Source organism: Lutra lutra, chromosome 5 (genome assembly GCF_902655055.1).
Source record: "Lutra lutra chromosome 5, mLutLut1.2, whole genome shotgun sequence".
NCBI classification, from domain to species: domain Eukaryota; kingdom Metazoa; phylum Chordata; class Mammalia; order Carnivora; family Mustelidae; genus Lutra; species Lutra lutra.
The window spans coordinates 26,960,995-26,988,883 of record NC_062282.1 but is presented as its reverse complement, the minus strand read 5'-3'; the positions used below and the strand labels follow the sequence as shown (position 1 = coordinate 26,988,883).

General features: G+C 37.6%; 1 protein-coding gene across 1 annotated transcript; it reads right to left on the bottom strand.

The window, feature by feature from the left end:
* On the bottom strand, positions 1-25,658 carry TARS1 (threonyl-tRNA synthetase 1). Its single transcript, XM_047730705.1, has 19 exons — positions 25,487-25,658; positions 20,880-20,960; positions 18,925-19,115; positions 15,246-15,369; positions 13,554-13,675; positions 12,948-13,065; positions 12,629-12,693; positions 12,458-12,536; positions 11,645-11,791; positions 10,424-10,522; positions 9,148-9,314; positions 8,058-8,220; positions 7,829-7,966; positions 7,071-7,148; positions 6,789-6,889; positions 6,596-6,700; positions 4,924-4,996; positions 1,750-1,864; positions 1-538 (listed from the first exon to the last, which is right to left on the bottom strand). The coding sequence occupies exons 1-19, from the start codon at positions 25,541-25,543 to the stop codon at positions 390-392; spliced, it is 2,172 nt and encodes a 723-aa protein (XP_047586661.1). The 5' UTR covers positions 25,544-25,658; the 3' UTR covers positions 1-389.
* Between the last annotated feature and the right edge of the window lie 2,231 nt (positions 25,659-27,889).

The window sequence follows — 27,889 nt, the reverse complement described above, 5'->3', positions numbered from 1 at the left end:
ACATGAATTCAAGTTTTTATTTTTACAACATAATCCAATTCTGGTCTTTTACTTTAATCAAATCTGAAAATTTTTGTTTTTCAACTTCATTAAATTTATAAAAAACATTGTCCCACGTTACATTAAAGCATTCCTCATGTTTTATTTCCAGTGCTCCAGTGTTTATTTAACAAATAAAATCATTTAATGTCTTTTAATTATCTCCTTCAAATACACGTTATCTAAAACCTGTCTAGGTCACAAAATAGGTTGATCCTGCTGTCACCCATGCAGACTCCACTGAACTACTCCAAATCTGGTATAAATTGATGTTTTCTAGAGTATAAAATTAATATTTCAGAAACACTGTTCATCCTTTCCCACTGAGCCAATCTGGGTCAAGTTCTTCATTAAAATTCTTCTTCTGCCTGTTTGCTGCGGGACCGCTTGAGCTGCTGTAGCCGCTCGATGGTCTCAGCAATCGTACGCTCTCCGTGGACCTTATTATCTCTTGTACGGATATTAACGGTGCCGCTGGCTTTCTCTTTTTCCCCGATAACTAAAACAAAAGACATAAAGCTTTATTAGGTGGAAGGATTCTTCTCGAACATTTGAACAGAAATGATCCTAGGACCTAAAAGCCACCATGTAGCTTTTGATTTTTTAAAATGTTCAAATGAGCTATCAAGCCATGAAAAGACACGTAGGAATTTTACTTAAATGCCGATCACTCACTGAAAGAAGCCAGTCTAGAAAGGCTACATACTGTATGATTCCAACTACATGACATTCTGGAAAAGGCAAAACCATGGAATTAGTAAAACAAACAAACAAAAAACAAAACAAAACAAAAAACCCTCAGGGGTCATCTGTGGTTAGGAAGAGAGTGTTTTGTATGTGGAGCACAGAGGACCTGGGGGGGACAGCGAAACCACAATGGTGGACACCTCATTATATATTTGGCCAAACCCATAGAATGGACAAAACTAACAGCGAGCACCTATGTGAACCGCGGACTTTGTAAGAAGTATACCAGTTTGGTGCAGGATGTTGGTAGTGAGGTGGGCTGTGTCGGTTTTGGGCAAGAGGTACACAGGTAACTTTGTCCTTTCTACTCAATTTTGCTATGAACTTAAAGTGTTCTAAAAAATAAAATCTATTTAAGAAAAAAATAAAATAAAATGTTCAGGTGACCATGGATAGTTAGGTGACCAATTTAAGAATCTTTTCATTTAAAAAATAGATCACTTGGGCGCCTGGGTGGCTCAGTGGGTTAAGCCGCTGCCTTCGGCTCAGGTCATGATCTCAGGGTCCTGGGATCAGGGCCCGCATCGGGCTCTCTGCTCGGCAGGGAGCCTGCTTCCTCCTCTCTCTCTACCTGCCTCTCTGCCTGCTTGTGATCTCTCTCTGTCAAATAAATAAATAAAATCTTTAAAAAAAAAAAAATAAAAAAAAAAATAAATAAAAAATAGATCACTTTACAACGTTTCAAACCACTATACTTACTGAGTAACTTAATCCAGCCAACTTAATAAAAACTTACCATATAAAGAAACAGGAGATAAAGGAAAGAAGATTTTTATAAAAACTTTTAAAGAGTATTCTTTTTTACACCAAAATTTCCCTTTGTTATAACAAATGAAAAAACTTCATAGTGTAAGAATCTGGATTAGAGGGAATTAAACTATCAACCACAATTCTCTTAAGTCTCAAGATTTCAGTGTCTTCCTAAGGTTTGGCAGGTTTTCTTTGGTAAGTTTCCTTTCTTACCTAGGATGAAGTTATATTGTGCTAACTGTGCGTTTCTGATCTTCTTATTTAACGTACAGCCTGGATCCAGATCAATGTCCACCATGAATTTAGCATCATGGAATTGTTGCCGTACCTATTTAAACAGATACAGAATTCTTCAGATTTAAAATAAGAATTATATTTTGATCTTGAATGATTTTATTTAATGTATGATTTGGACAGTCATGCAAATATTTAAAAAGGAGTGCTAGTAGATACATTGAAGCATATATTATTAATTTGTGACTTAGGACTACATTTTCAAAAAATAAAATGATATATTTTGCTCTTGAGAGGTAATTGTTTTAGAAAATCCATAAAAATCAGAACTCAGGCAATCAGCTAACTTTAATCAGCTCTCTTTACAAAAGAAAAAAAAATCCCTTTGCAAACATAGATTCACTTAATGATTACCAAGAAATAAATTGCTTATTAGTCTCTATATTAATACATAATGATGGATATCCAGTCTAACACAGAATGTAGTATCTCTAATCCCTCAAATAGGCAGCAAGGTGGGAAGAGGAATTCAGTCGTTGCTGTCGTTGCTGTCATTTGTGTGTGCAACACTTTAAAAGAAATTGTTGATAGCACAAACAAGAGGCCCAAATCATCTTAATAGTTTCTTTTGTTTCTAGAAAGTGGAATACAAATCGCCATATAAATTGTCTTTTAACACTGTTTCTTTAATAATAACCTTGTATATATGACCTAAGCTAAAAAAAACTCTACAAGGAAAAAAAAAAATAGAACTCTACAAGAATAATTTATGTAAAATAAAAAAGAACAAGTTTGAGAAATACTAAAAAGCAGTTTTTTTTCTTTCTGAACAGTACTTCTTTTTTTTTTTTTTTTAAAGATTTTATTTATTTATTTGACAGAGAGAGAGAGATCACAAGTAGGCAGAGAGGCAGGTGGCAGGGTGGGGGTGGTGGTGAGCAGGCTCCCTACTGAGCAGAAAGCCCGATGTGGGGCTCAATCCCAGGACCCTGAGACCATGACCTGAGCTGAAGGCAGAGGCTTAACCCACTGAGCCACCCAGGCGCCCCAGGTACTTCCTTTTTGATTAAAACAAAGTTTTTTTTTTTGTTTTTTTGTTTTTTTTTTCTTAAGAGAGTGTGCAAGTGGGGGTGGGGGTTGGAGGGACAGAGGGAAAAGGAGAGACAGAATCTTAGACATGGGGCTCGATATGATGAACCAGAGATCATGACCTGAGCCAAAATCAAGAGTTGGATGCTGGGGCGCCTGGGTGGTTCAGTGGGTTAAGCCGCTGCCTTCGGCTCAGGTCATGATCCCAGGTCCTGGGTTCGAGCCCCACATCGGGCTTTCTGCTCAGCAGGGAGCCTGCTTCCTCCTCTCTCTCTGCCTGCCTCTCTGCTTACATGTGATTTCTCTCTGTCAAATAAATAAATAAAATCTTTAAAAAAAAAAAAAAAAAAAAAGAGTTGGATGTTTAACTGACTGAGCCACCCAGGCGCCCCAAAAAGAAACCTTCCTAAGGTTCCTTCTTAAGGAGCCACAGGAAAAGATCAAATTGGAATTTCCTGAAATAAGCTTCCAGGAATCTAAAGTTGGCTATTTACATTAGAGATTATTATTCCATGCCCTTTCTTTCTCCCCTAAAAAATACCAGTTCCGCTTAACCGTCTTAAGTTTTTGTACATTAAATAGTAAACAATGTTTTCAGTATTTTTCCTTTCTACAAAAACTCAACACTATGTTAAATTTTACTATTTGTAAATTAAATTAAACTATATTAAAATTTCCATCTACCTGATAACCAATTACCACTAACAGGACACAAGATTTGAATAAACCAGTTTTACTTCATTACTAGGCTGTTATGTCTACATGATCATTAACCAATAGGGATTTTTGTTAAGTACACAAATTTCAGAAGGATCCTTACACAGTTTATTAAGAGTGCCAGGACAGGACTATATTTTCAACTGTAAGCTATTTTAAAGAATAAAACACCAGTGTTTTAGTTTCTTAACCTGGGCCCTTACATGCACTTCCCCGAGCTGCACTACTCGGGGAAGTGGAATGATAATCACAGGCTGTTTAGTATCTCTGGTTTCTAGTCATTAAGTAACAGCAGTAGTGCTCCCTCAACCCTGTCCACTCAACATAACCAAAAACCCCACGTTTGCATAATTCCAAATGCCACCCCCACCACCAATGGAATGGGAGAAGTCAGTACTGGCAACACTTGAGAAATGAGTTATTTAATTATAGACCTTTCTCCTATCATGTGAGCTTTCATAATGCAAATAAGAGAAAGTATAATCAATTAACCACGGGACATAACTGATTTTTATCATTTATAGCTAAAACTATTATTGGACATAACTGATTTTTATCGTTTACAACTAAAACTATTGTTGCAGTAACAGAAATATAGTATGTCTGAATGGTTTGCTTTTCAGGTAGTCTAATGTTCATGAATTTTTTTTAAAGACAGTTAAGACCTGGGTGTAATTTTTTCTGATGACGCAGAAACATGATGGTTGTGAGGTTACGATATTGTTCTCTGATATTTAGATCTGTTTTAACCAGTCAATTTATTACCTTTAGCTTGCAATTATAAAACAATGCTTTTTTATAACACAACTTCTAATGATTTGAAATTCCTTGGTATGGAATTGTCCCTATAACAGAAAAGACTGTTTAGTCTTTAAGATGTGAAGTATGAATGGATATTTACGAATCTATTAGTAAGATCGTTTTTTTTGGTGGGTAAGGCAAAACATGGGTCTGGCACACCATTAACCTAAAAAAAATTTACAAATAATTGAAGAAATATGCATTACAAATATGAAGAAAAATTATTTTCTGAGTCAAAGGGCAACTTAAATTGCATTATGCATCTGAAATTACATATCATACTGCATATATGAAATATATGGCATTCACTATTTCCTCACTAAACACTAAATATACAATAGTATATAAAACACTATCCAAGTTACGTCTTCCGATCATGAACCATGCAGGAAAAGTATAAAAGAGGTAATGTAATCTATTCAGAAACAGTAACATTTCTTTATACCACAAGTGGCTTGATGTACCAAGGATATGTATATCGTAATGAGATTTAAAAAGCCAAGTGACAGACAGCAAATTGAAAGAAAAGCTGTATTTAAGGATTACCTTTTGGGCATATTCATCACATGTTGGTCCCACTGGAACTACCATTACCTGACGAGGAGACAGCCAGAAGGGCCTTCAGAAGAAATTAAAAATATTTAATGTGGATTGGAACCCTTTCCTAAAAAAGGACGGCACATTTCTTAGTTTACTTTTCAGTATCTTTTCCTGAAATATGCAAGAGCCACATTCAAAACACTCCCCCCCTGCCCCTTATATCCAATAAAGATTAAAGGGAGATTGAGGGGCAGAGAGGGAACCTTAAAGCAAGAAAATCCATAACTAAGGTTTGATTTACTAGGCAGATGGCAAAGCACATCGAGGGCAGGGACTACGCCTCATATTTCGACCTGTTCTGTTTCTCAGGGAAACAGAACATCATGCACCAGGGGCCAGCGGGGCTAACAAAGAAGTTCATTTAGTGAGTCACTGTTCAACATTCTCTTAGTAACTACTCTTCACGGGGCACTTGGACCAGACTGTGCCTTCAGTCATTCAAGATCCATGCCGCAGGATTCAGGAAATTGTAAATGATAATAACTGGTGATGGTATTTGATAAAAATGAGTGTTTTCACTTTTTTTTTTTTTTTTGGAAGGCAGACTGCCACCTGTAGCACCCTGTCTATGTCTGGGAGTCTTGCAAGCCTGACAACCCTATGTTCTCCTATGTTTTCACTTCTTCTTAAAAAACTGAGCATTTGTAATTCTACCTGTGGAGTATTTCAGGTGTCAAATCCTCTCTGTGCTGCAGACATTAGGTCTAGTGTTTCTCTTCATTACTCCTCTAGTTTCAGTTGTTTTATTACAGCAGGGATAAGGCACTAAATTCTACCAGAACAGGCTGGAGCAACCAGCTGAGGATCGTCCTATTCTCTAGAAACCATGGAGAGAATGTTTTCTATATTCGATTTGGTTTTGTGAAACAGAACTAAAAAGAGATGATCTCATTTCACTGACAATTATGACAAACTCTCCTTAAAGACTGAACGAACCAAATCAGAAATAAAATTGAAATGACTACAACATGTAAGATAAAACAGATTTACATTTTACAAAAGTTTTGCATCGATACAATCAATATGGCAGACTCTACATAATGGGTAATTTATAACCTTGTGTGGCTTTCAACTGCCTTTACAAATTGTGGGCCCAGACAAAACTGCTTAAAAATAAAATGAAAGTCATGGGCTCATTTCCTGCCAGCAAAAGCATAATGTTGTAGAAACAAGACAAAAAGTGTTGATCAGTTTGGAGTCTGTACTTTCAATTAAAATAGTAATTGGCTTCTAAAGGATGTCAAAATAGTTGTTTGCTTATTATGATCAACAATACTCAGGGAGGTGAGCCCAAAGCCACTCTTGTTTACTCAGACAAAAACATCAAAACCATACTAATCCCAAAACACCAAATGCACTTCTTAGTGTATAGTAACTCCTAATTAGAAAGTATTATATAACATTCAAACAAATCAAGTTCTGAAATAAATAAAATCACTAATAATTATTCTTAAAGCAAAAATTATGGTTTAGATTATGATTCCTTAGTGAACACTTGTCATTAAATAGAAGGGACCAATCAGATCATTTTCCTTTTTTACTGCATAACTAAACTGTACAGCAGACTTTTCTTCTAGTCAATTTACATTGTCTGGACAAAAACAATGACAAGAATTACCATTTGCCGCCAAAGTTTTCAGTGAGGATTGCAATCATTCTTTCCACTGACCCCAAGATGGCTCTATGGACAATCACTGGCCTTTTCTTATCATCACCATCATGGCTACATAGGAAAAAAAATTTGTTTTACTTTACATATCCCTTTATATTCCCCTAAAGATGAATACTCAGAGCGGACACCAGAAACTCACCTTACAAAAGTGAGATTAAATCTGATGGGCAACTGAAAATCCAACTGGATTGTTGCACACTGGTGGTACCGACCAATCGCATCTTTAATCTGTATATCAATCTAAACAGTAAAGATTGGGTTATTTTAAGTTGCTGTCTATATTAAAGCTGAATTCAGTAGTTATAACAGGACTGGCCTGCTTTCTTTCTCGCTTTCTCTCTTTCTTTCTTTCTTAACTTAAAGTAGGTCTTCTTCACCCCAAAATAAAAATCACATTACTCAAATATACTTTCATACTGACCTTTGGACCATAAAAAGCTCCATCTCCAGGATTTAACTCCCACTTCTCACCAAATTCATTCAGACTGTTTTCAAGTTGCTAAGGATAAAGAAAAATGATTTTTATTTTGTTCATCTACAACTTCCCTTCCTCCAGCCTGATCTAAGACTAAAACTACAGTAATTACTTTCATGAGTCCCTGTGCTCGGTGTTAGAATTTCGTCCACCGGACCACACTCACATACAAATCCCCTTTTCTGAGAAGTAACTGACACACATCACTGTATAGATTCAAGAAGTACACCACAATGGTTTGATTTACATATACTGTACAATGCTTACCATGTTAGATTCAGTAAACATCCATCTTCTCATACAGACACAGTAAAAAGAAAAGAGAAGAAAAAAGAACACATCTCCCCATGACGAGAACTCCCAGGATTTACTCTCTGACCACCCTTCCTGTGTACCACACAGCAGTGTTCGCTACAGGCATCACGATGCATATCATGTCCCTGGTACCTGCTGTTCTCATGACTGAAGTTTTTAATCTTTGGACCACCTTCCTCCAATTCCCCCCTTCTGTAAACTATAGCTTGTTGACTGAAAAAATATCAACTATTTATAATCTAAAATCATACATTAAAAAACCAGCTTGCTCAAGCCTAGGAACCATTTCAACTTTCTCTTGCTTTCAGCCATTTAAAGAGGCTTGGGTTTCTTGGAACAAGTTCATTTCCGTCAAATAGTATTCAAGTATGCTGAAAAACAAAACTTACTTTCTCAGCTTGATTCCATACTTCAACATCTCCAAGGAATTTTTCTGGACGGGTAGACAGGTTCAGTTTAAAAGAAAATCCAAATACACTATATACCATACGTAGAAAATCCAAACAACCCTTTATTTCATCCTCAATCTTAAATTAAAAAAGAAAAGACAAGTGGTAACTTTCCTTGACTTTATTCACAATTCTTTCAATTATTTTATCCCACAGAATTTCACAATACCTGCTCCATGGCACAGAATATGTGAGCATCATCTTGCTGGAATCTTCGTACCCGTGTAAGTCCTGTAAGCGCTCCTGACAACTCATTCCTGTGAAGTACCCCAAAATCTGCTATCCGCAGGGGCAACTCCCGCCAGGATCTCGGCCGATGATCAAACATAAGGCTGAAGAAAAAAGAAAATTAAAGCCCACTGATATTTAATTTCACAAGCATGAAACATACAAGCAACATTTCTCAAATTCTGGAGTTCATACCAGAATGTAAGTACTTGCATGAGTAAAACAGCAAATACATTATAATACAACCATCCACAATTAACAGAAGATAAAAACCGATTCCCATGGGTCTGGAGTCAAATCCTTGTGCTCAATAGTTCCATTAATTGAGGACTGCTTTTAATGCTCGTATTAAAAAAAAAAAACCTTGGCTCCCTACTAATCATTTAATACACTGGAAACTGAAGACTGCTTTCTTGTCACTCTCAAAACTGCTTCAGTTCTGTCTGTCTGAAGGTGTTTCAGCAACTTTAGAGAATCTGGGGAAACTAAGAACAAACCGAGTTGGCTCCCTGATTTACAACCCAGTTCCCTTATGCACAGTCCTCTTGGCCCTCAGCTCCCAGGCCTTCCTGCTGGGAGCTGCAGACACCGAGCGACCAGAGCCACAGCTCTCCCTAGTCTTCCCCTGAAGTCACTCTTCAGCTAACTTTCAAGGATAGAAAGTAAAATAACTGCAAAGCAAGGCAGATCTCCCAAGGAGGCGATTCATTAGCAAGGTTTTAAAAGAAGACGTTTAAGAAAAAGAAAAAAATCAAACAACATCCAGAGAATTCGCTGCGCCCACATTCAGTCTCCCTATTTTATCCACAGCCTGTTCGCGCTATCACCCCACCGCCGTTCTTGAATATCTACATATCTGAGGATCTAACTGTGCATGAAAGATGTTATAATATCATAATAATGTTGCATTTAAATATTCTTCTGATTGCATTATTTGTTTTAAACAAAAATATTTTCAAAGGAAGGAGAGTAATCCAGGACCAACTGCAGTAAAGGAAAATCTTTGCTAGAAACTCAAAGCTGCGAAATACCAGTGTCCTGGACAGTTCATGGGTTTCAGGGCAAACAGCTCCTTCTCCACCTCAAAGGAGAACATGTTGTCACTGTAGTGCTGCCAGTGGCCCGACGTCATCCACAGTCGGCTGTTGTAGATGTTTGGGGTGACCACCTCCTGGAATCCCCGTTTCCTATATTCACTCTGTTAGAAAACACACGATACACATGCAGGGAACAGAGAACGTCATACTTCTGGTGGGAGTAAAATTTAAAAAGCAGTTTTATGCTATCTAGGGAAATTCAAGAAGCACACATGTTACAATCCAGTAATTCCACTTGGAGGTATATACCAAAGAGGAAACCCCTGCACACATACATAAGGAGGCCTATCAAAACAACGCTACTACTGTATACTCAGTAATATGAGTGATCACATCAGTGTCCACCAATAAGGAATGGGCCTAGTGTGGGTAGTTAAAGAATAAAATAGCAAGTGAAAATAAGCAGGATTTTAAAAATATTATGATTTTTTGCATTATGAAGACTGATACACGATGAGACTTCATGTATGTAAATCTGAACTTCACAAACACATAAATAATTTAGGGTACATACATATGGGTAGATATAAAATAGCAGGAATATATGCTAACTTTAAATAGTAGCTTCTTCTAGTAAAGGAGGGAAATGAATAAAAGGGGTCCTAAAAGGGAGTTTTTCCTTTACACCGTATGTATTGTTTTACTTAAAAAAGCTGAAGCAAGAATAGCCCGTGCCGTGTGTGGTAAATCAGGTTTGAGTATGAAGACGGCAGTGGTATTATTCCCTACAAACCTGAATAAGCCTGAAAGACTTCGTATTTTGTAAAGAGTAAAAAAAGCAATGTAATGACTAACTTGTTTTTTTGAGGAAAATATAAATTGTCAAAGAGCACACAGAGTTCCCACTTAAAGTTCACCAGTTTCTCTGTTGAATACATACACATGTATAAGGACAAAGTCATGTATTAGGAGGAAGGAATTTTGTGTTTTGTTTTGTTTTTTAAGTAGGCTCCCAATGTGGGGCTCGAATTCATGACCCTGAGGATTAAGACCTGAGCTGAGATCAAGAGTCCAGACGCTTAACAGACAGCCACCCAGGTGCCCCAGGAGGAAGGATTTTTAAAACATTTTATGGAAATTCACACTTGTATTTTTATTCTTTTAAATGTTTCTTCTCAAATAAAAGATTATCTTTTCCTTTCAGAAGACCTTATTTAATTCATCAACTTATATCCTAAATTTATAGAAGAAAATAATGAATATGGTTTACCCTGATGAATTCAATAAGTGTATTATAAATGTATGCTCCCTTCGGCAGAAAAAAGCAGCTTCCAGGGCTGAGTTCATGAAAGAAATATAGTTCTTGGTCCTGAGTAAAAGAAAAGCAAAAGAACGTTTCTATATGCACATAACATCAACATAAACTTCAGTGTTCCTGAGTTCAGAATATGACCATGATATCTCCAATTCTAATGTGTGCCGTTCCCAAATCAAAGAAAACGTAACATTTCTGGTGCAATTCAATAGCATAGAATCGCAGTTGATTTGCAACTTAGCATGAAGTACATTCTCTGCCTGTTACATTCCTGAATCCAGTCAAGTTTACCCAAGAATGACCTGGAGCAGGGGTCTTAGTTCTTTTCAATTATCCACAGTGGGAGCTCTCGTAGTTTTAATTCCTCAAAGCTCTGGGATGTGAATATTGTTTCTTTTTTCAAAGTAAGAGCAGCAGGAAGGAGACCAGGAAAATGACAGCGATAATCAAAGAGAAGATGCTGATGAAGTTGCCTGACTTCTGGGTCTTGGTGAAAGCAGCATAACCTCCAGCCTTCTTGGCGACCACTCCCCCAACAAATACCCAGAATTCTCAGGGAGGGGCCCCACCAATTGTTGGTACTTCCTTACCACTGGAATTTATTTTAGGCCACCAAGAAAGCAGGGTAGGACATGGCACAGAGTGAATACAATTTTAGAAATGTCATGTTTTTATCAAACCTAACTTCTAGTTTAGAAAACTTTAAGGGGTAGAGGGATAAAGAAAATGACACCACAGTATCCCCTGGTGACTTGCTATGTCACCTTGGGCAACAAGTAGATTAATTTCAGGGGAATTCAGTTTCCATGTCTTTAAAATAAGTCAGTGAGACCAGGAATGTCCAAGGTTATCTCTCTCTCAGCTCTATGAAACACTGCTATGCTTCTTTTATTGTGAGCTAGGTCATCAGCATTTGTTCTCAATAAAAGTAGTAGTTAAAATGAGTCTTTGGGTGGTACTGAGTACATCATAGAAAGATAATGTGGACAGTAAACAGTAAGATAACAATAAGATAATCAGTAAGTAATCTATGGATTATACAGAGTACAGCAGAGTAACTACTAGAAAGCCACAGCATCTTTTTAAGAGGAAATTCCTAGTACTTAATACAACTGAGTTACAGATAAAAATAAAGAAAATTCAGTCTAGAAACACGATTATTCTCTTTTAACATACCCTCCCAATTTTCCTATGATCTCGGTTTTTAGCTTCCTCTTGGAACTTCTCCCATTCTTTCAACATTTTAGGATCTGGGAATGAAATGCCATAAATTCTCTGGAGAGTCTCCATATCTGCTTTGCCTTCCCAATATGTGGAGGAATTCTGAAAACAAAGATTAACCATGAAACAATATTCAAATTTGTTAATATCTCACTTACTTTGAACTAGAAGTTATTTCTTATACTGGTCTCTGAGTCAAATTCATAGCAGTCGTTATGGTAAGAAAAAACCTCCCTCTCAACTACCCACTCAAAGCACAATCCCACGAACATGAGATGCAAGCCACAATATGATTAAGCAAAAATGTAAAGTAAACCAACAACAACAAAAAATCTTGAAATGACCCAGTTTAGTTTTATAATTCAAAGTGCAACTGAATAATCACTCAAAATATTTATGAACTGACAAAAACAGGCAGGACAAGTTTGGTTAAAAAGCACAAGTAAAGTAATCATTACTTCAGACAAAGGGCAAAAGCACATACTAATGGTGAGTTTCAAAGCTCTTAGAACCATGACCGTGTGAGTTTTGGGAATTCCCTAAAGCTCCATCCCCATGTGCTCCGGTGATGAATGGTGAGTTAGTCACCATTTCAGACTTTTCAGTTAAAAAAGACCAGTGACATTGAGCAATTAATAGGATGAGGAAAAAATCCATCCCTAAGTTTGCAACGGAAAATCAGGCAGAAAGAGAAACCAAGAGAAGTTGAAACGCATAACCTATACTAGACAAATACATTCATACAGTCTCTAAAGTTACATTGCTTACTTTGTGTATTTTCAAAGTCTTAATTTTGCCAGTATGTCTGACATGAGGACCCCGACAGAGGTCTATTAAAGGGCCACACCTAGAGATAAAAAGAAGGGAAATTTTAAAAAGAAAGACTTAAAAAGACATATATACCTTTTAGTTACATTTAATGACATTTGACATTCTCACCTATAGACTGTGGTAGTTGGAGTAGTCACTTTTTCATTCAGTATCCGGCACTTGAACTTATTGTACTAAAATAGGAAAATTGTTTGTTTAAAAACCCTCAATTTTTATCTCTAAATACTATAGCTGAAATATAACTCAAAATACATCTTATCGAAGCACTGCAGGAAAACAAATATGTCAATACTTCATGTTTTAAAAACACTTAAGATTTTTCTAAAGAACATGTTTCAACTTAATATACTAAACCCAAGTGTGACAACTTCAAGTAACATTACAGAGGAATACAGAAGGGGAGGCCATATGTTACAGCTCAATTTACCTTAAACATTTCCAGTAAAGTTTCTTTCTTTACTTCCAGTCTTTCAAAAGCTTGCTTTTCTTTAATGATTTTTTTACATAAAGCCTCCAAAGAAGAGAAATCATTGCTGGACACACCCCTGAAGGAAGAGGAAGTATAATTAATCTCTTTCCACTCTATTCTACTCACCTAGTAGCTTGGTGAAATATTTCTTTAAAAAAACGTGAAGAGTTTTAATATAAAAAAATAGACCCTTGCATCATATATTAGAATTTTAAACCAGGTATTATTATTATTTTTGTATTTTATATTTTCAGTGGCTTCTACCTTGGTCATCATGGAGACTGTTCTCACTAGTGAACCCTCCCTCCACCACCGCTATGATCGGCCTCATTTTATTTCCCAACCTCCCTTAGGGCTCTACCTCCACTGATCTACAACAGAGCTCTTGTAAGTTACTAGTACTTCATAAGTTACTACAACACTTCAAGTTTTGGTAGTGGAAACACTTGGTGACTATTAAGCAGTAAGCTTATTATCATTCCTTCCTTATTGAGAGCTCTTTAAAAATAATGTATGGACTCTGAGTAATTCTGAACTTATTTTTTATTCAGTTACATAACTTACCCTTCTTCAAGGTACATGTCGTAATAGAATCCATTTTCTATTGGTGGGCCATAACATAAACATCCACCATAGACTCTTTCCATGGCTTCACCCATTATGTGAGCACTTGAATGCCAATATACCTGAAAACGCAAAGAAAAATGGGATTGTCTAAGTTTGAGCATGTATGCTGTAAATTAATATGCCTGCCTTAAAAAAGAGATATATAAAATTTACTACAAATAAACCTAAGACATGAAAAAAATCTAAATTTATAAATGTATAAACTTTGGTGTGATTCTATGCAGAGCCAAATAATTTAAGAGAGTTTTAATTACTAAGTTGCATTTGTACCTTAGAGATCATCTGGTTTAGTTGTTTCCAAACTAATTAAATTAAATTCAAATTAGCATCATTAATTAAAAGGGATGGACTCTGGTCCCTGAAAACAATTGCCACTCACAAAGTGACTGTCTTATTGATGGTAATGACTCAGGGTCTTTTGAGACAATGAGCCTATATCCTACCTCCCACATGTTATGCTGTGGCTCTTACTGAGATGTGGGACATTTTAAGAATAACACTCTTTTTCCTTATTGGCTACAAACAACGAAGGTGCTGTAACTTGTCCCCACAACTCATTTATAAAACACACGGACAAACAATATGGATACTGAAATCTGACAGCAGCAATGCTGACCCTTGAACAATGTAGGGGTTAGGGATGCTGACCTTCCATGCAGTCAAAAACCTTAGTATAACTCATGACTCTCCAGAAACCTAACTACTAACAGCCTACTACTGACCCGAAGCCTTAGTGATAACATAGTCAATTGACACATATTTTGCAGGGTATATACACGTTATATACCGTATTGTTACAATAAAGTAAGCTGGAGAAAAAAAGTTATTAAGCAAATCATATGGAAAATACATCTATTTTATCAAACAATACTTACATTTATTTATAGAAAAATAATCTGTGTATTAGTAAACCTGCAGATCAGTTCAAACTCATATTGTTTAGGGGTCATTTGTACTTGGTTTTTTAAGGTGGTCAGATGAGTCAGAATATATCCAAAGCTATATTTTTAAGATTTGGAAGGTACTGAAATGATTCTTTAAATTTTCATAAAAAACTTAAGGAACGCAGAATACATCTGAAAACCACCACAACACATATTTAAGTAAGCTGTCATAATAAAACAAAATATTTTATTTTCCTTTATAAGGTATACCATCACAGAGAAATAAGAAGAAAACTTTGCCATCAAGTGCAGGCTGATTTTTATAGTGCTTTCAAGCAGATCTGCATTTGAGGAAAATATGGAAATTAATTATTCAATAGGGACAGTAGTTTAAAGATGTGTTCAATTTTATTTGTAAGATCTATACATATTGCTTAAGTGTTGACTGACAGGGTAAAGGAATTTTTATTTGCTTTGCCAATTTTTAATAAAAATTTAATAAAAATCCCAGAACATTTTTCTCACTGAAGTATCCAGTAATGAAAATAAATTTATTCAAGTTCACTTCTTAAATACACAAGGCATGCTCTTTCATGCTGCTTTCCTAAATGAAAGATATAATGAAGATTTCAAATATGATAATAAGATACCAGTAAACTCTAAACCCACTGACAGTGGGAGCAGGAAGAGACTGGATATGTGAACCTTTATCTTGCAATTCAGTGACTACTAAATAAAAACTTACCGCCTGAGCTTCCTCATCCTCAAATTTGAGAAGCTCCAAGGTACAATCTTCCTCAAGAGGACGGTCTAGGTCCCAGACAACCTGATTCACTTTAGCGATCACAGTGTTGTCAGCCAGGCCTTGACTTAAAAAATATACACACAAGCATATATATACATACATATATATCTATATATATATATACACACACACACACAAAAGAATGTAAGAAAGAATCTTCTATAGTGAAACACTTAATGTGAGAATAAGAACAGGAAAATAAGCACTATATATATTCTATATTAACACTACATATATTACATATATGTATTATAGCTTTCTGAAATAAAATGGAAAAAAACAACAAACTCCCAAAATGTACCCAAGTATAACTAGAGGATCCCCCAAATCCAGAACACTATTACTTTACATTTAATGCCTCTTATTTAAGCAGACACAACTGTGATTAACAAACAATTTTCAGTGGTTTGATTAATCTTTTCATCTCTCCAAATAAAGTTTTCCACAAAACCAAGCTATTTAGATTCCAAAAAAGAAAAAGAGGGGCTATTGAGTAACTCTTCTCCTCTTCCTCCTGCTTGAAATCTGTAATAGCTCTTTTCTGTAAGGTAGAATAAATTCTGTAAATGCCTAAGAGGGTATGATTTCTAGCAAGCATATAGGTAAAATACAGGACTATTCAATAAAACTTGTTTATAATACGGATTTAAAAAGTCATCTACACACACATAGCACAGAGTACACATTATACATTATCACCAAATGATTAAGACCACACAATCAGACCACACCAAGTGTAAGAACCACAGGAATTCTGAGGACTGGAATGCAGCAGAAATCAGATTAGTGTGGACAAGCTTTGAGAATTAAGTAATAAGGGGCTGAAGGATTGGGGCCTGCACAGGAAGAAAAGGAGAGGAGACAGCACTCTAGATGAGGAAGATGTGAGTTAAGAAAGGTTCAGGAAGGGGTGCCTGGGTGGCTCAGCGGGTTAAAGCCTCTGCCTTCAACTCAGGTCATGATCCCGGGGTTCTGGGATCGAGCTCCGCATCGGGCTCTCTGCTCGGTGGGGAGTCTGCTTCCTCCTCTCTCTGCCTGCCTCTCTGCCTACTTGTGATCTCTGTCTGTCAAATAAATAAATAAAATCTTTAAAAAAAAAAAAAAAAGAAAGGTTCAGGAAGCTGCGTAGCTAGAGAATTGAGTAAGATTAATCAGATGATAGGTCTGAATGGGCAGCTAGAGAAATGATAGTCTGTCATAGCCTAGACACAAGCAGACAACACTCCACACAGTGAAGGAGAAGTTTGCTGTCTTTGTAATGTTAGTCTTAAATAAACCTACCACCTGAAAGCTTCAGTTGACAAGCCTTGTAGAGCCGGATGGTTCCCTCCTTACTCTGTATAAGTACAACTAAGCACATCCAACCTCCCCCCTTGAGAAGGCAAACTATAAATTCCTACCCCATTTTCAAATTCACTGAATTTCCCACAGATTACGTCCAATGTTTTCTTTCTTTCTGAACTCATATAAAGCCAGTAAAATGAAAACCATATATACATTTCATAATACATACACAGATCTGGCAGAGAGAAATGTATCTTATCATATCAGTGTAAAAGTTTTCAGAAGATTAAAGAATTGACCAAAAGGTGACTAATAGTCTCTGTATTCTTTGGGAGAAAATGGCTTTTATCTCAGGGCCCAAAATGGTGCCTTGAGATGTTAACAGCAGTTACTTTGAAAATGTAGATATGCACAGAACATATTAGATCATCTTTTTCAATTTTCCAAAGAAAGAATAAAGTATTTAAACTTTCAGATTTTAAACAAACAAAACTTCAAAGAAAAACCTTTTGAAGCAAATGGAGCATGCCTTCTTTCTTCCCTTTTGCATTCACAACTGATTATCCAAACCTTTCAACAGTCTGTTACTCATGCTACAATTCTGCACACAACAGCCAAGAATTTATTCTGGACTTTTGTAAAAATGTCATAACACACCCTCATTTGCAGATCAGTCTGCCTTATGTAAAATTTTGCAGCTCTCAAAAAAAATATTTTCTAATTGGTTACTTGATAAAATTACAATGTAATCTGGAGGACAACATTGCAGAATGTAGAGAAAAAGTTCCTGGACTAATAGGAGCCTGAATTACACCGCTACAATCTTCAACAAGGGAGGAACAGCCGTGTAATTCAGGCTGTTAGTTACCTCTAAAATGAAAGGCTGAACTTATATTTAGAGGTCTATCCAGTTATTTATGATCTCACATGGAAATCTACTTAATATTACAATTTTCTTCGTACTTTAGATAGAAGCAATGGTCAAATTAACAGAAACAGTCCATTTTCTTTGTAAAAAGTACTACTTAGTGTCCATGGCACAATAAAGATTCATGGCTCATAGTCTAACTGCTTCCACGCTTCTAGGCTCACTTCTAAGCTGCATCATGATCATGGGCTTACCACTAATCGGCTAGGTTGGTTCCCAAACCTCTTTCTCTACTTGTTCTTTTAGGCCTTAGGTTCAACAGTACGAAACTAATGATAATAAACCATTTTTAACAATTACGTGGTGATGGCAGGTGGTTGAAATCAACATATAATGAATTAGTAAAAATAGAAATAATTACATATATAGGGTGAAGGATATAGTGAATATATATTATATGTTTTAAATTTAGAATGTTCAAGAAAGAAGTTGGCGAACTTTTTCTGTAAAGAGCTAAATATCTCAGACTGGGCCACACATGGTGTCTCTCACATCTTAGTTTTCTTGTTTTTTTCAAACCATTTAAGAACCATGCCTGCTCCTGGGCTGTACAAAAGTAGGCTATGACCACAGTTTGCCCACATCTGGTATGAGGTAGGTGCATCTAATTCATGCTTTCCCATCTGTATCATTTCCTATAAACAATGATTCATCCCAATCATATCAGAGTTAGAAAGCTTGAACTGTACTATAAAATTTGCATCTAATTCTGTTATTTCTTCCCAACCCAATACAAGTTTTAAGATCAGACATGTTTCTTTGGATTTATAAAAATAGTACATTATTTTCATGTATCATATATCAGCTTCTTAACTGCCCCATGTGAGATGTTCTACCTTCGTTTTTAACTTCAAAAGAGATATTTAAGTCAAAATAGGTGAAACACTGTCTACTTGGGTTTTGTGATATTTATGAAGGAGAAGAATTAATAATATAAAATCCTTTGTTACATAAGAACCAAAGTGGACTCTCTCAAAAATTAACTTTGAATCTTTTTTTTAAAGTAACTTTTTAAAAAAAGATTTTATTTATTTATTTGGCAGAGAGAGAAAGACAGAGAGAGCGCACAGGTCCACACAAGCAGGGGGAGTGGTAGGCAGAGGGATAAGGACAAGCAGGCTCCCTGCCAAGCAGGGAGCCCCACGCAGGGCTCGATCCCAGGACCCTGTGATCATGACCTGAGCCGAAGGCAGACGCTTAACAGACTGAGCCACCCAGGCGCCCCTTAACTTTGAATCCTGAGTATAGAGCTCCACGCATTTTGATTTTTTAAAATCCCAAATAATATAAATTAAACATTAAAAACATAAACAGTAACATAAAAATATTATGAAGATAAAACGTAGCAAGATAATAAAAAAAAGAGTTTAGTTACAAACAACAGGTCAAGACAGGTGTAACTTTTACCTAATTCCACAAGCAATTTGATATGGTGTAGTTTTCCAGGATTCTGCATTGACCTGTTTACCATCAGGCAGAGTGACTGTAATTGGCTTGCTATCTTTTTCTGCCTTCTCAGCCAGAATGGAATCGTGTTCTGCTTTTAGTTTATTATACATCTCAAGACGTGTGTTAATATATTCAGGCCAAGGACTCAACTGCAAGACAAGAAATGAGGAAATAAATGACTAGTAAATACTTGCTTACCTCTTTAGAAAAAAGAAAGAATAAAAACAGACAATACAAAAATTATGATTACTAATGCAACATGGTAAATGGATTGCCCGACTCATGAAGCACAGCTAAATCTTATCCTAAAATTAAGGTAAGAAAAGGAATTAAAAGCTGTTTCCTTATAATTTTTACTATAAGAATTTTTTAAAAAACAAAAAATATAAATAACAATAGACACGGGGCTGTCAGTATCTTAAATGGACAATTATTACCCTTTGCTATTTGCGTAAGGTGATTTTTTTCCTTTTAAGACGTCCTCTGAAGGGTTTTTCTATCTAAATGACACATATAGTTATAAATAATACTAGAAATAAAATGGCTTTTCCATTTTGTTTCAATCTTGTTCAAGGAACAGTCTGTGTAGCTGGTCAGACTATAAGTTCACTTACAATTCTTAACTAACCAACTATAAATTTATTTGACTTAAGGGCTCCCATTCAAGAAAATTCTCTCCGAATTCAAAGAGAAGAATAACACCTGTACCTTGCCCCTGGAAGGGAGGTAAGATGGGTACAGTACATAAGTGATGGGCGCACAGAGGAGGAGGAGGAAAGGTCTTGAACCGCTCACTATGAACTTTTTTCCAGACAGATCATTTAAGACACATATGGCCATTTTGTACTCAACATATTCTCTTCAGAAGGGTCCTTTAATTGCACCTTTTGTTTCCTCTTTGCAGGCTAATTCTCAAGCTGTGATGGAATTAACACATACCACTGTACTGAAAACATGAAAAACAGATGAGGAAACATATGTATTTTTCTATTTGCTTGCAAATTTTAAAATTCACAACCAACAACTTCCCCCACAATTACAGCGGACTATAATGAACAAAACCTAAGAGAAATGGCTGGGTGGGGCTCCAAGCAACACTTAGTTCTTGATCACCTACCAACTGACCCTTCAGCTTGAGTGACGCGGCATTAGTAAGAGCAGCTCTGTAAAGCCGGTTTACTGTCCTACAGGACACTTCTAGAACGCCTGCTCCTTTGTGCTTCCACATCCTGGTGGTTTTCTAAGGAGTCTCTAATAAAATGCAATGACTAAAGCAAAAACTGAAACATGGTTCACAGCAGTTCAACTTCAAAAATAAAGTGGGAAGACGAGCTTAACTGCCTCATAAGCAGAACACCCAGAAACCAGGTTGATTCTAGGCTGACTTTTGAAATGCCACCTACACTCAGTGAGAGCTGGAGGAACTATAAACATTTTCTTTACAATGGCAAGGCCTCAAGGAGATCTATCTGGCTCAAAACCAAACCCTAGTGGCAAGTCCTTTTGGAAACAGTGTGACGGGTCAAGAAATTGGGTCCTCTTTGGTATCTGTTGCATTCAGTGTAAACTTAAACATCGAGTCTCTACCTCTCAGTATCTTATGAAATGAAATAATCAGACAGCTGGCATCCAAGCTGGCAACTGAGTAATTACCAATCCCCTTCTTTCCAGCTTTTTTTTCTCTGATTTTTATATCTAATCCCCCAGATTATCTTTCAATCCTACTTCAATATTCTTTTCCTTTTTCAATAATAAATAGCTGCGAATCTTTTCCCTCGCTCAGACTTTCCTTTCCTAATTCTTTTCCCAGAGTTTTCCACCTACTGCCATGTAAACCATCTACAATCTTAGACAGATTAAGTGTGAGACCTGTCACCTGTCAATCTTTGACAACAGGGCTCTGAAACACTCACCTCTGCTCGACCTCCGTCTCCAGATCCTTCTTTGTTCTTCTTCTTGCCTCCATCCTTTCGCTTCTCCTCCCCGGCACCTACCTGCATAAGCAAAGAGGAAATAAGATTTTATATCCTACTCTAATCTGACACCCCTTCATGCTGCACTCAGAAAAGTTCTGAGGATATTATTTGAGCATGTATTTTAAAAAAAGGGGGGGGATGAGTAATGTGATTTCAAAAGATTAAAAAATTTCACCATTGACAAAGACAAATTGACAACTTACAATAAGCACGTCTTAAAAAAGTAGAAAGGAGTTACTTGATAATAGTCAAGTCCTCAAATTTTGTTTATTTTGCTTGTCCTGTGATTCTCACTTCAGGTTTGCCTAGACATATACTCAGTATATGGCCACAAAAAGGCATGCAATTTATTCAGTAATAGTATTTGCAGGAAAAACAAAATGGAATCTAATATATATCCAACCACTCTACAAGTATTACTGAGAGACTGTGCTCATAGGATTTTGTTAAACCCTAAGAAAGAAGCACACATAAGACCCAATCCCTACAATGTGCAAACTTAATCTCTCCAGGGAAACTGAGGCACACACATGTGAGAAACTCCCAGAGGAGGAAAGAGCACAGCCGCAGCATTATGATTAGATGTTAAGTAATTTAGGACATCTGAATTTAATGGATAAATATTTTAACAGGCTGGATTTTGAGAATGGAGGAAATAAATTGATGGAAATGTTGAGAGAGAGAATGAAAAAAAAAATGAGAGAAAGAGAGAGAGAGAATGACAAAACCAGGCTAACTAAAACAGACTGTTTTGGGAAATCATGTCAGTTAAGACAGACAAGGGCTTAGATAGAAGCAAACACTTGGGTTATGGGGTTATGGGGTTTCCGTAAGGAATAATTAGAAGTATGTGAAGTCATAGAAAGTTTTAAAGCAGTAAATCCTGTGTAAAAAGGCAACAGAGTGTAGAGTTGGTCTATACTGGTGGTTGTCAACCAGAAGAAATTTTGCCCCCTAGTGGCTACCTGGCATTGTCAGTTGACACTGGTTGTCACAACTGGGGGGTGCAACTGTCATACAGTGGGTAGAGGAAAAGGATGTTATTAAACATCCCACAATGCACAGGTCAGCCTCCCCAAACACAGAATTATCCAGTCCACAAGGTCAAGAAACCCTGACATGCATTATAGGATACTGTGAAAAGTATCTTCACAGAAATGAACACCTTACTTCAGTGCTCAGACAGAAACATCCTAAAGCAAATTGGACTACAAAGTTTTACAATGTACAAAGTTTCCCCACAAACAATCTGCATCTAGTACTCAGCAACCCTGTGAGATTGACATTATTATCGTTCCTATTTTACACATACAATTAAATCCGAAAAAGCTAGATGATTTTTCTAGATTCACACATTAAGTCACAGGAAAGATACGCATCCAGATGCTGACAGAGGTCCACTCTAAGGAGGAAAATGATCATCAGCAGTGAAGGAGTTTTGAGGGTAGAACTGGGAATAAGAAGGGGGGGGGGCTTTACTATAGTTTTCTGTATTTTTGTGGTCTTTGATTTTATTTCCTGACAGTTTTATTGAGATACTTTCCTACACCATACAATTCATCCATATAAAGTATACAATTCAATGGTTTTTAATGTATTCATTCAACTATCACCACGTTCAGTTTTAAAACATTTTCATCACCCCAAAAGGAAACACTGTCCCCATTAGCAGCCACTCCATTTTCTCTTCTCCCCAGTCCCTGGCAACCACTAATCCACTGTTTCTATATATTTGCCTATTCCCGGCACTTCATATAAATGGAACCATATAAAATGTGGTCTTTTTGACTGATTTCTTTCACTCAGCATGATTTCAAGATCACTCATGTTACACACATCAGTACGTCACTCTTTTTTATTGCCAAAAAATATTCCACTGTTTATTTACCCATTTAACAGTTGGACATTTTGAAATGTATTAATTGTATAATTTAAAAAATAAACTAAATTAAAAAATATGACTTCTAATTTCAAGCTGAGCTAAAACTTTTCCCGCTCTGGGATTCTGGATTTCACAAACTTTTCAGGTTCATTTATAGTCAGTAGATAAATAATGAATGTAATTTACACCTATTCTAATCAATAAGTACTAACCAATAAAGTTATAAGACTTTCTATATGCCTTTGCTCTACTGTAGAAATGATGCAACTAGTCAAGTATTTCTAGGAAGAGGGATGAAATTGAACCACAGGTGTGCAGGTTTAAAATGGAAAAATAATGAGATACTTCTACTTTTCTGATTGTATGTTTTTGGTTTTAGTCATATGGATATTTGTCAAATGAACAGGAGTACTGGAAAAGGAGAAAATTAACAGAAAGGTTTTTTGTGGTCTAAATACCTCTTTTTTTACAAATGAGAATATGGGCCCAAGGAGAATAAAGTATTTTGCTTATTTGTATACAGTTAGTAAGTAGTAGAGCCAGGACTTTAAAACAGGTTACTCTAGAACCCTGAGCTCCAGTCCATCTTTACTACAACAATAAGGAAGACGTTGGGCAACTGTTCTCTATTTCCAACAAAAACAGGAAAAAAATCTGAGTTTATGCATCATGCATTTATGTACAAGTAATCTAAATTTTCAATCCAAAAGTTGGAACTGTGAAGGGAAGCTACAGAATTACCTTCCTCAGGGATATTTAGGAGTTGAAGGAAAAGTACCTATACAGACTGTGGTGTAATTAAATCCAAACCCAGAGACTGGGACAGGTCTTCGGGTATGTCCTGAAGTCCAATAGTTTGATTCAGTATCTGTCCCTGACTCATTACTAGGCAGGGGACAGGAGGTAAGACGGCACCAGAGCTGTAAGTATTGGTTACTGAATATTGGGTTTGAGCAAGGTACTTACTTGTTCTTTGCCTGTTTCCACATCTGTATAATGAGGATAACAGAACCCAATTCATAGTTATGATAAGGATTGAAAATGCTGAGTTAATGCATGTAATGCATAATATAGTACCAGACCCCCAGTGAGCATTCAATACTAAGTATTGCAGAGAAATCATGTTATCTGTTAGCTCTACATCAACTCCAATTAAGAATGGCATAAAATAATATTTGTGGACATAGAAAGTTGTTGACTATAGACTATTAAGCAAAAAAAGTAAACAAGTTACAAAACAATAAAGATACCATTTTTAAGTAAAAAATATAAATTGAGAAAACTCTATGGATAGGCACCATTTATCACCTTAAATTTCATTTATGCAGTTTAGAATATGCACATCTGCAATTTCCACATTCTATTCCTGAGTTAGAGGACATCTTTATTTTACTGATGAGAAAATTGTTGCTTCTATGCGATTTATCCTTTCAGAGTTAGGGCTGAGGCTGTTTTAGCTTGAGACATCACCACTTCTCACTTGGGACTAGGCTTGTGGCCTCACCTCTTTCCAACACACCTTGCATCCCAATGCCTTAATGATCGTTAATTAAAACTACAATCCACACTTATCATTTTCCTATTTAAAAACTTTCACCTGTAGGATACAATTTCAAGCGTCTATCTCCTGAAATCCTTCTAAGAGCTGTGGCTCCCTCTACAGGCTGATCCCTTGCAAGCAGCTTAAGGACACTTCCTGGGTGTCCGTTTTTACTGCCCTTGCTACCTTTACCTGGGAAGCGTTGCCATGCCTGGTTTACCTGGTGCACTTAAGACTCGTACTTCCCAAGTGAACTCAAACGAGCTGTGCCCAAGCAGAGTTAGGTGCTCTCTCTTTCTGTAATCCCGCACGGCTGATCACACTGCACAATGATTTTTTTCCTGCCTCACACACCAGGCTGTGAAGTCTTTGATATCGGGCACTAGGTCCTTTTCACCTGCTTGCTTTCATCTTCCAGCAGTGCCTGGCAGAATGAATACCTGACATTTGCTGATCACTTAAAAAACAAAACAAAACAACCATTCTAGTGGTGTGAAAGTGACCTGGGAGTTGTTCCTAAGAAGCAGATGAGACCAAAGTGAAAGCGCAAGGCTGAAATGATCAGCAGGTATGAATGTGGTAAGGCATGTCTACAGCACCACGCAGGGGAAGTGTGTAACCTCTCTAAGACACCCGGCCTCTACCACTTACTATAAACCACCCAAACTGGGTAAGTTGGGTCAGATCTCGGGGACTCAGTTTTCCCTTTCTTAAAGTGAAGGGAACCCCTACGAGGTTTTAGGATTAAACAAGGTTCTGCAGTGTTCTTCCCGTCTAAGGTGAGTAAAAAGCATTACTCTGGGAGTCCCGTGTCCTAGATTCTAATTCTGTCTCGGCTTCTAATTAGATGTCTGGCTCTAAGCTAGTCCCTCACTCAGGATCTCAGTTTCTTCATCTGCAAAAAGAGAATGGACCTAGAGATGACCTGCAAGGCCCCGCCCTACTTTATAAATGGACAATCTCTCCCCGAAAGAGGCTCTGACTCCTCCAGGAGCTCCGCTGTCCCCCTCGGGTCCCTCCGACCCACTCGGCCCGGGCCGCTTCCTCCTTCCCGCCTGGTTGGGCGCGGTGGACACCAAGCAGAGCCCCAGCCTGCCTCGGGGTCCCCCTCAGTTCGCTCACCGGCTTCTCCTCGCCTCCCATCTTCCCTGAAGGGCTCCTGTCCTTCTCTTCCGACATCAACAAGCCACGAAGGGAGGACGGAACACAAAAGTAACGCTCTGGAAGAGAGGAGAGCTGAGGCCAGTCACAGGCGGGCTGGGGACCCGAGACCACTGCGCTTGCGCCACGTGGCGCGGAAAGGACCAGCTGACGCAATCGGAAAGCGTCCAAGCCCCGCCTCCCAATCCGTTGGGAGAACAGGCAGCCAATCGACAACGGGGGAAGGCGGGTCCTTCTGCCTCTAAACCAATGGAAAAGCTTGTTGGGTGACAGCCCTGTAGGAAAACAGAGAGCGGAGGTCTGGGAAAGGGATCCGCGGGTGCAGGTTTTAACCCTTCCCTGAGCCTAGAAGTCCTCAATCAGCTTGCGCCTTCTTCCACGCGTACTCTGCCTATTAGTCAAGGACCTTTCCGGCCACCATAGCGAGTGGGAGGGGCTGGGTTCAAGCCTCAGTCCTTGTTGGCTTCGAAGAATCCCGGGACAGAGCCCAGAGTTTCCTACGGCTTCTGCCCTGCCTGACCTGAAATGACTGCCGAGTTGTGGGGCCTTCGCAGCGACCTCTGTAGCGGCGAATGGAGCTCTCCTAATAGCAGTTCAGGTTTCCCGAGACCCAAGCTTTGATGATCCAGGGATGAGCGCCTTTCCTCTGATATTCCTTAATACGTGCTTCGGCTAATCTGTAACGCGTCAGAGAGCATTTCCAAAGGGCCATGAAAATACAATGAGAATTTGACTTAAGGAAATAAACACTCTGACCCCAGGGTTCTCACGCAGAAGTCTCAGTGTTTGGAATCGAATGGGCCTATTTTTTATTTTACTAGCCAATTCAAAAACAATTACTAACTTGAAATCGGAAGTGCACTGAACTCATTCACAGTTTATATACTTCATCGCTGAGTTGTATGGATTTTACTTTAAACATCAGCCCTCGACAACCCGCCATCTTCAGAGTCACCCCTCCACAAAGAACAACAGCTTTCTAACCTGGCATTCCGTTTTTCACACGGCACCAGGATAGTCTTTTCAAATACAAATGTGATCACGGCAGCATTCTGCTCAAAACTCTTAAGTGGCTTTCGTTTACTCTTAGAATAAATACAGTCACGGCTTTGAAGGCCCTGATTGCCCAGTTCTCTCGCCCCTTCACTGTACACTGAAATGGAACTATTTTCCTTATGTGTTCTCCCACAGTTTTGTTTTGTTTTTTTTCGGTGCCTAGATTGTTCTCCCCATCCTCTCATCTCTGTCTGCCCCCCCCCCCCCACTTTTTGCGTCTTGAGCCCCTACTTATCTGTCAGATCTCAAGAGTCATTTCGTTAGGGGAGCCATTTCTTGACCCCCCTTTCTGAAGGGACCAAGTCTGTTACATCTGCAGAGAGCTTCAGGTAGCTCTGAGTAGCACCATCGGATCAATTTCACAATTTAAAAAATTACTGTCTCCTACTTCGAAAACTTAAGGAAAGCGCAACGTGTGTATCTTTTGCCAGCATCTAGCAGATGTAAACCTGGCACAAAGTTGCTCAATAAATGTTGAGGGTGTTAATAAGTTTTGAGATAAACCTTATTTGAAAAATTGCTTCTTAATTTGTATTGTCAAAGAAAGAAGCCAAACTCCCTAAATTACTATATCTCGAAGGCTTATAGTAAGAGTAGATTATTGGTACTACTTGGCGGGTGGTCACCTTAAGAAGTTCCAGGAGTTTTGTACAATTTTAATAGACTCAAGTAGACCAATCTGACTTATATTTGAATTACAATGAGAGTTAACAAGATCTAGTTTTACTTCCCAATGTAAAAAATATTTTAATTATGTTCATAGTATATACGTACCTGAATAATATGCTACTTTTTAATAAGGATAACAAGGACCAGAAAGATTGAGATTACTGAGTTTTCTAGACGAACAGTATAGACTAAAAATTGCAGACTCCTACTGCTATGCAACTTGGCCTGTAGCAGCTTCTCTTAACCCCTTATTCTCATTCAACCGCAGAACCAGTATTGGTCTACGGATGGCAAAAAAGAAAAAGCAAAAATCTTCTACGAAGTTTCAATGTGCTCTGATAATGGCAGGCGAAGCTGTCAAAATCAGCAGCTAGTGTGGAAACCTCTCAGGGAGATATGCCAAAGGCACAGTGCCCTCTAGTGTTAGGAAGAAATTTTTTCCCCCTTCATATGTGCATTTAGGGTTAAGCAAAGATTATGAGAGCTTCCAACAGATCCCAGATCCAGAGGACAACAAGCTGTTTTTCTACTTTTGTCTATTTACTCACAAGAAAACTGTTGATTGACATCATGTTATAACTGATGCCCTCTAACCTACGTACATTTTAGGGCAGTGACTCCACAGCTCTGCCTTGAGAA

What these genes read in the sequence shown, in the direction of transcription:
- TARS1 (XM_047730705.1), bottom strand. Translation starts at nt 25,543, where the DNA reads ATGTCGGAAGAGAAGGACAGGAGCCCTTCAGGGAAGATGGGAGGCGAG. An exon ending in TATTCTGTGCCATGGAGCAG is followed by an intron (nt 7,967 to 8,057) that starts GTATTGTGAAAT and finishes TTTTAATTTAAG; the next exon opens with ATTGAGGATGAAATAAAGGG. An exon ending in ACAATATAACTTCATCCTAG is followed by an intron (nt 539 to 1,749) that starts GTAAGAAAGGAA and finishes CTTTTGTTTTAG; the next exon opens with TTATCGGGGAAAAAGAGAAA.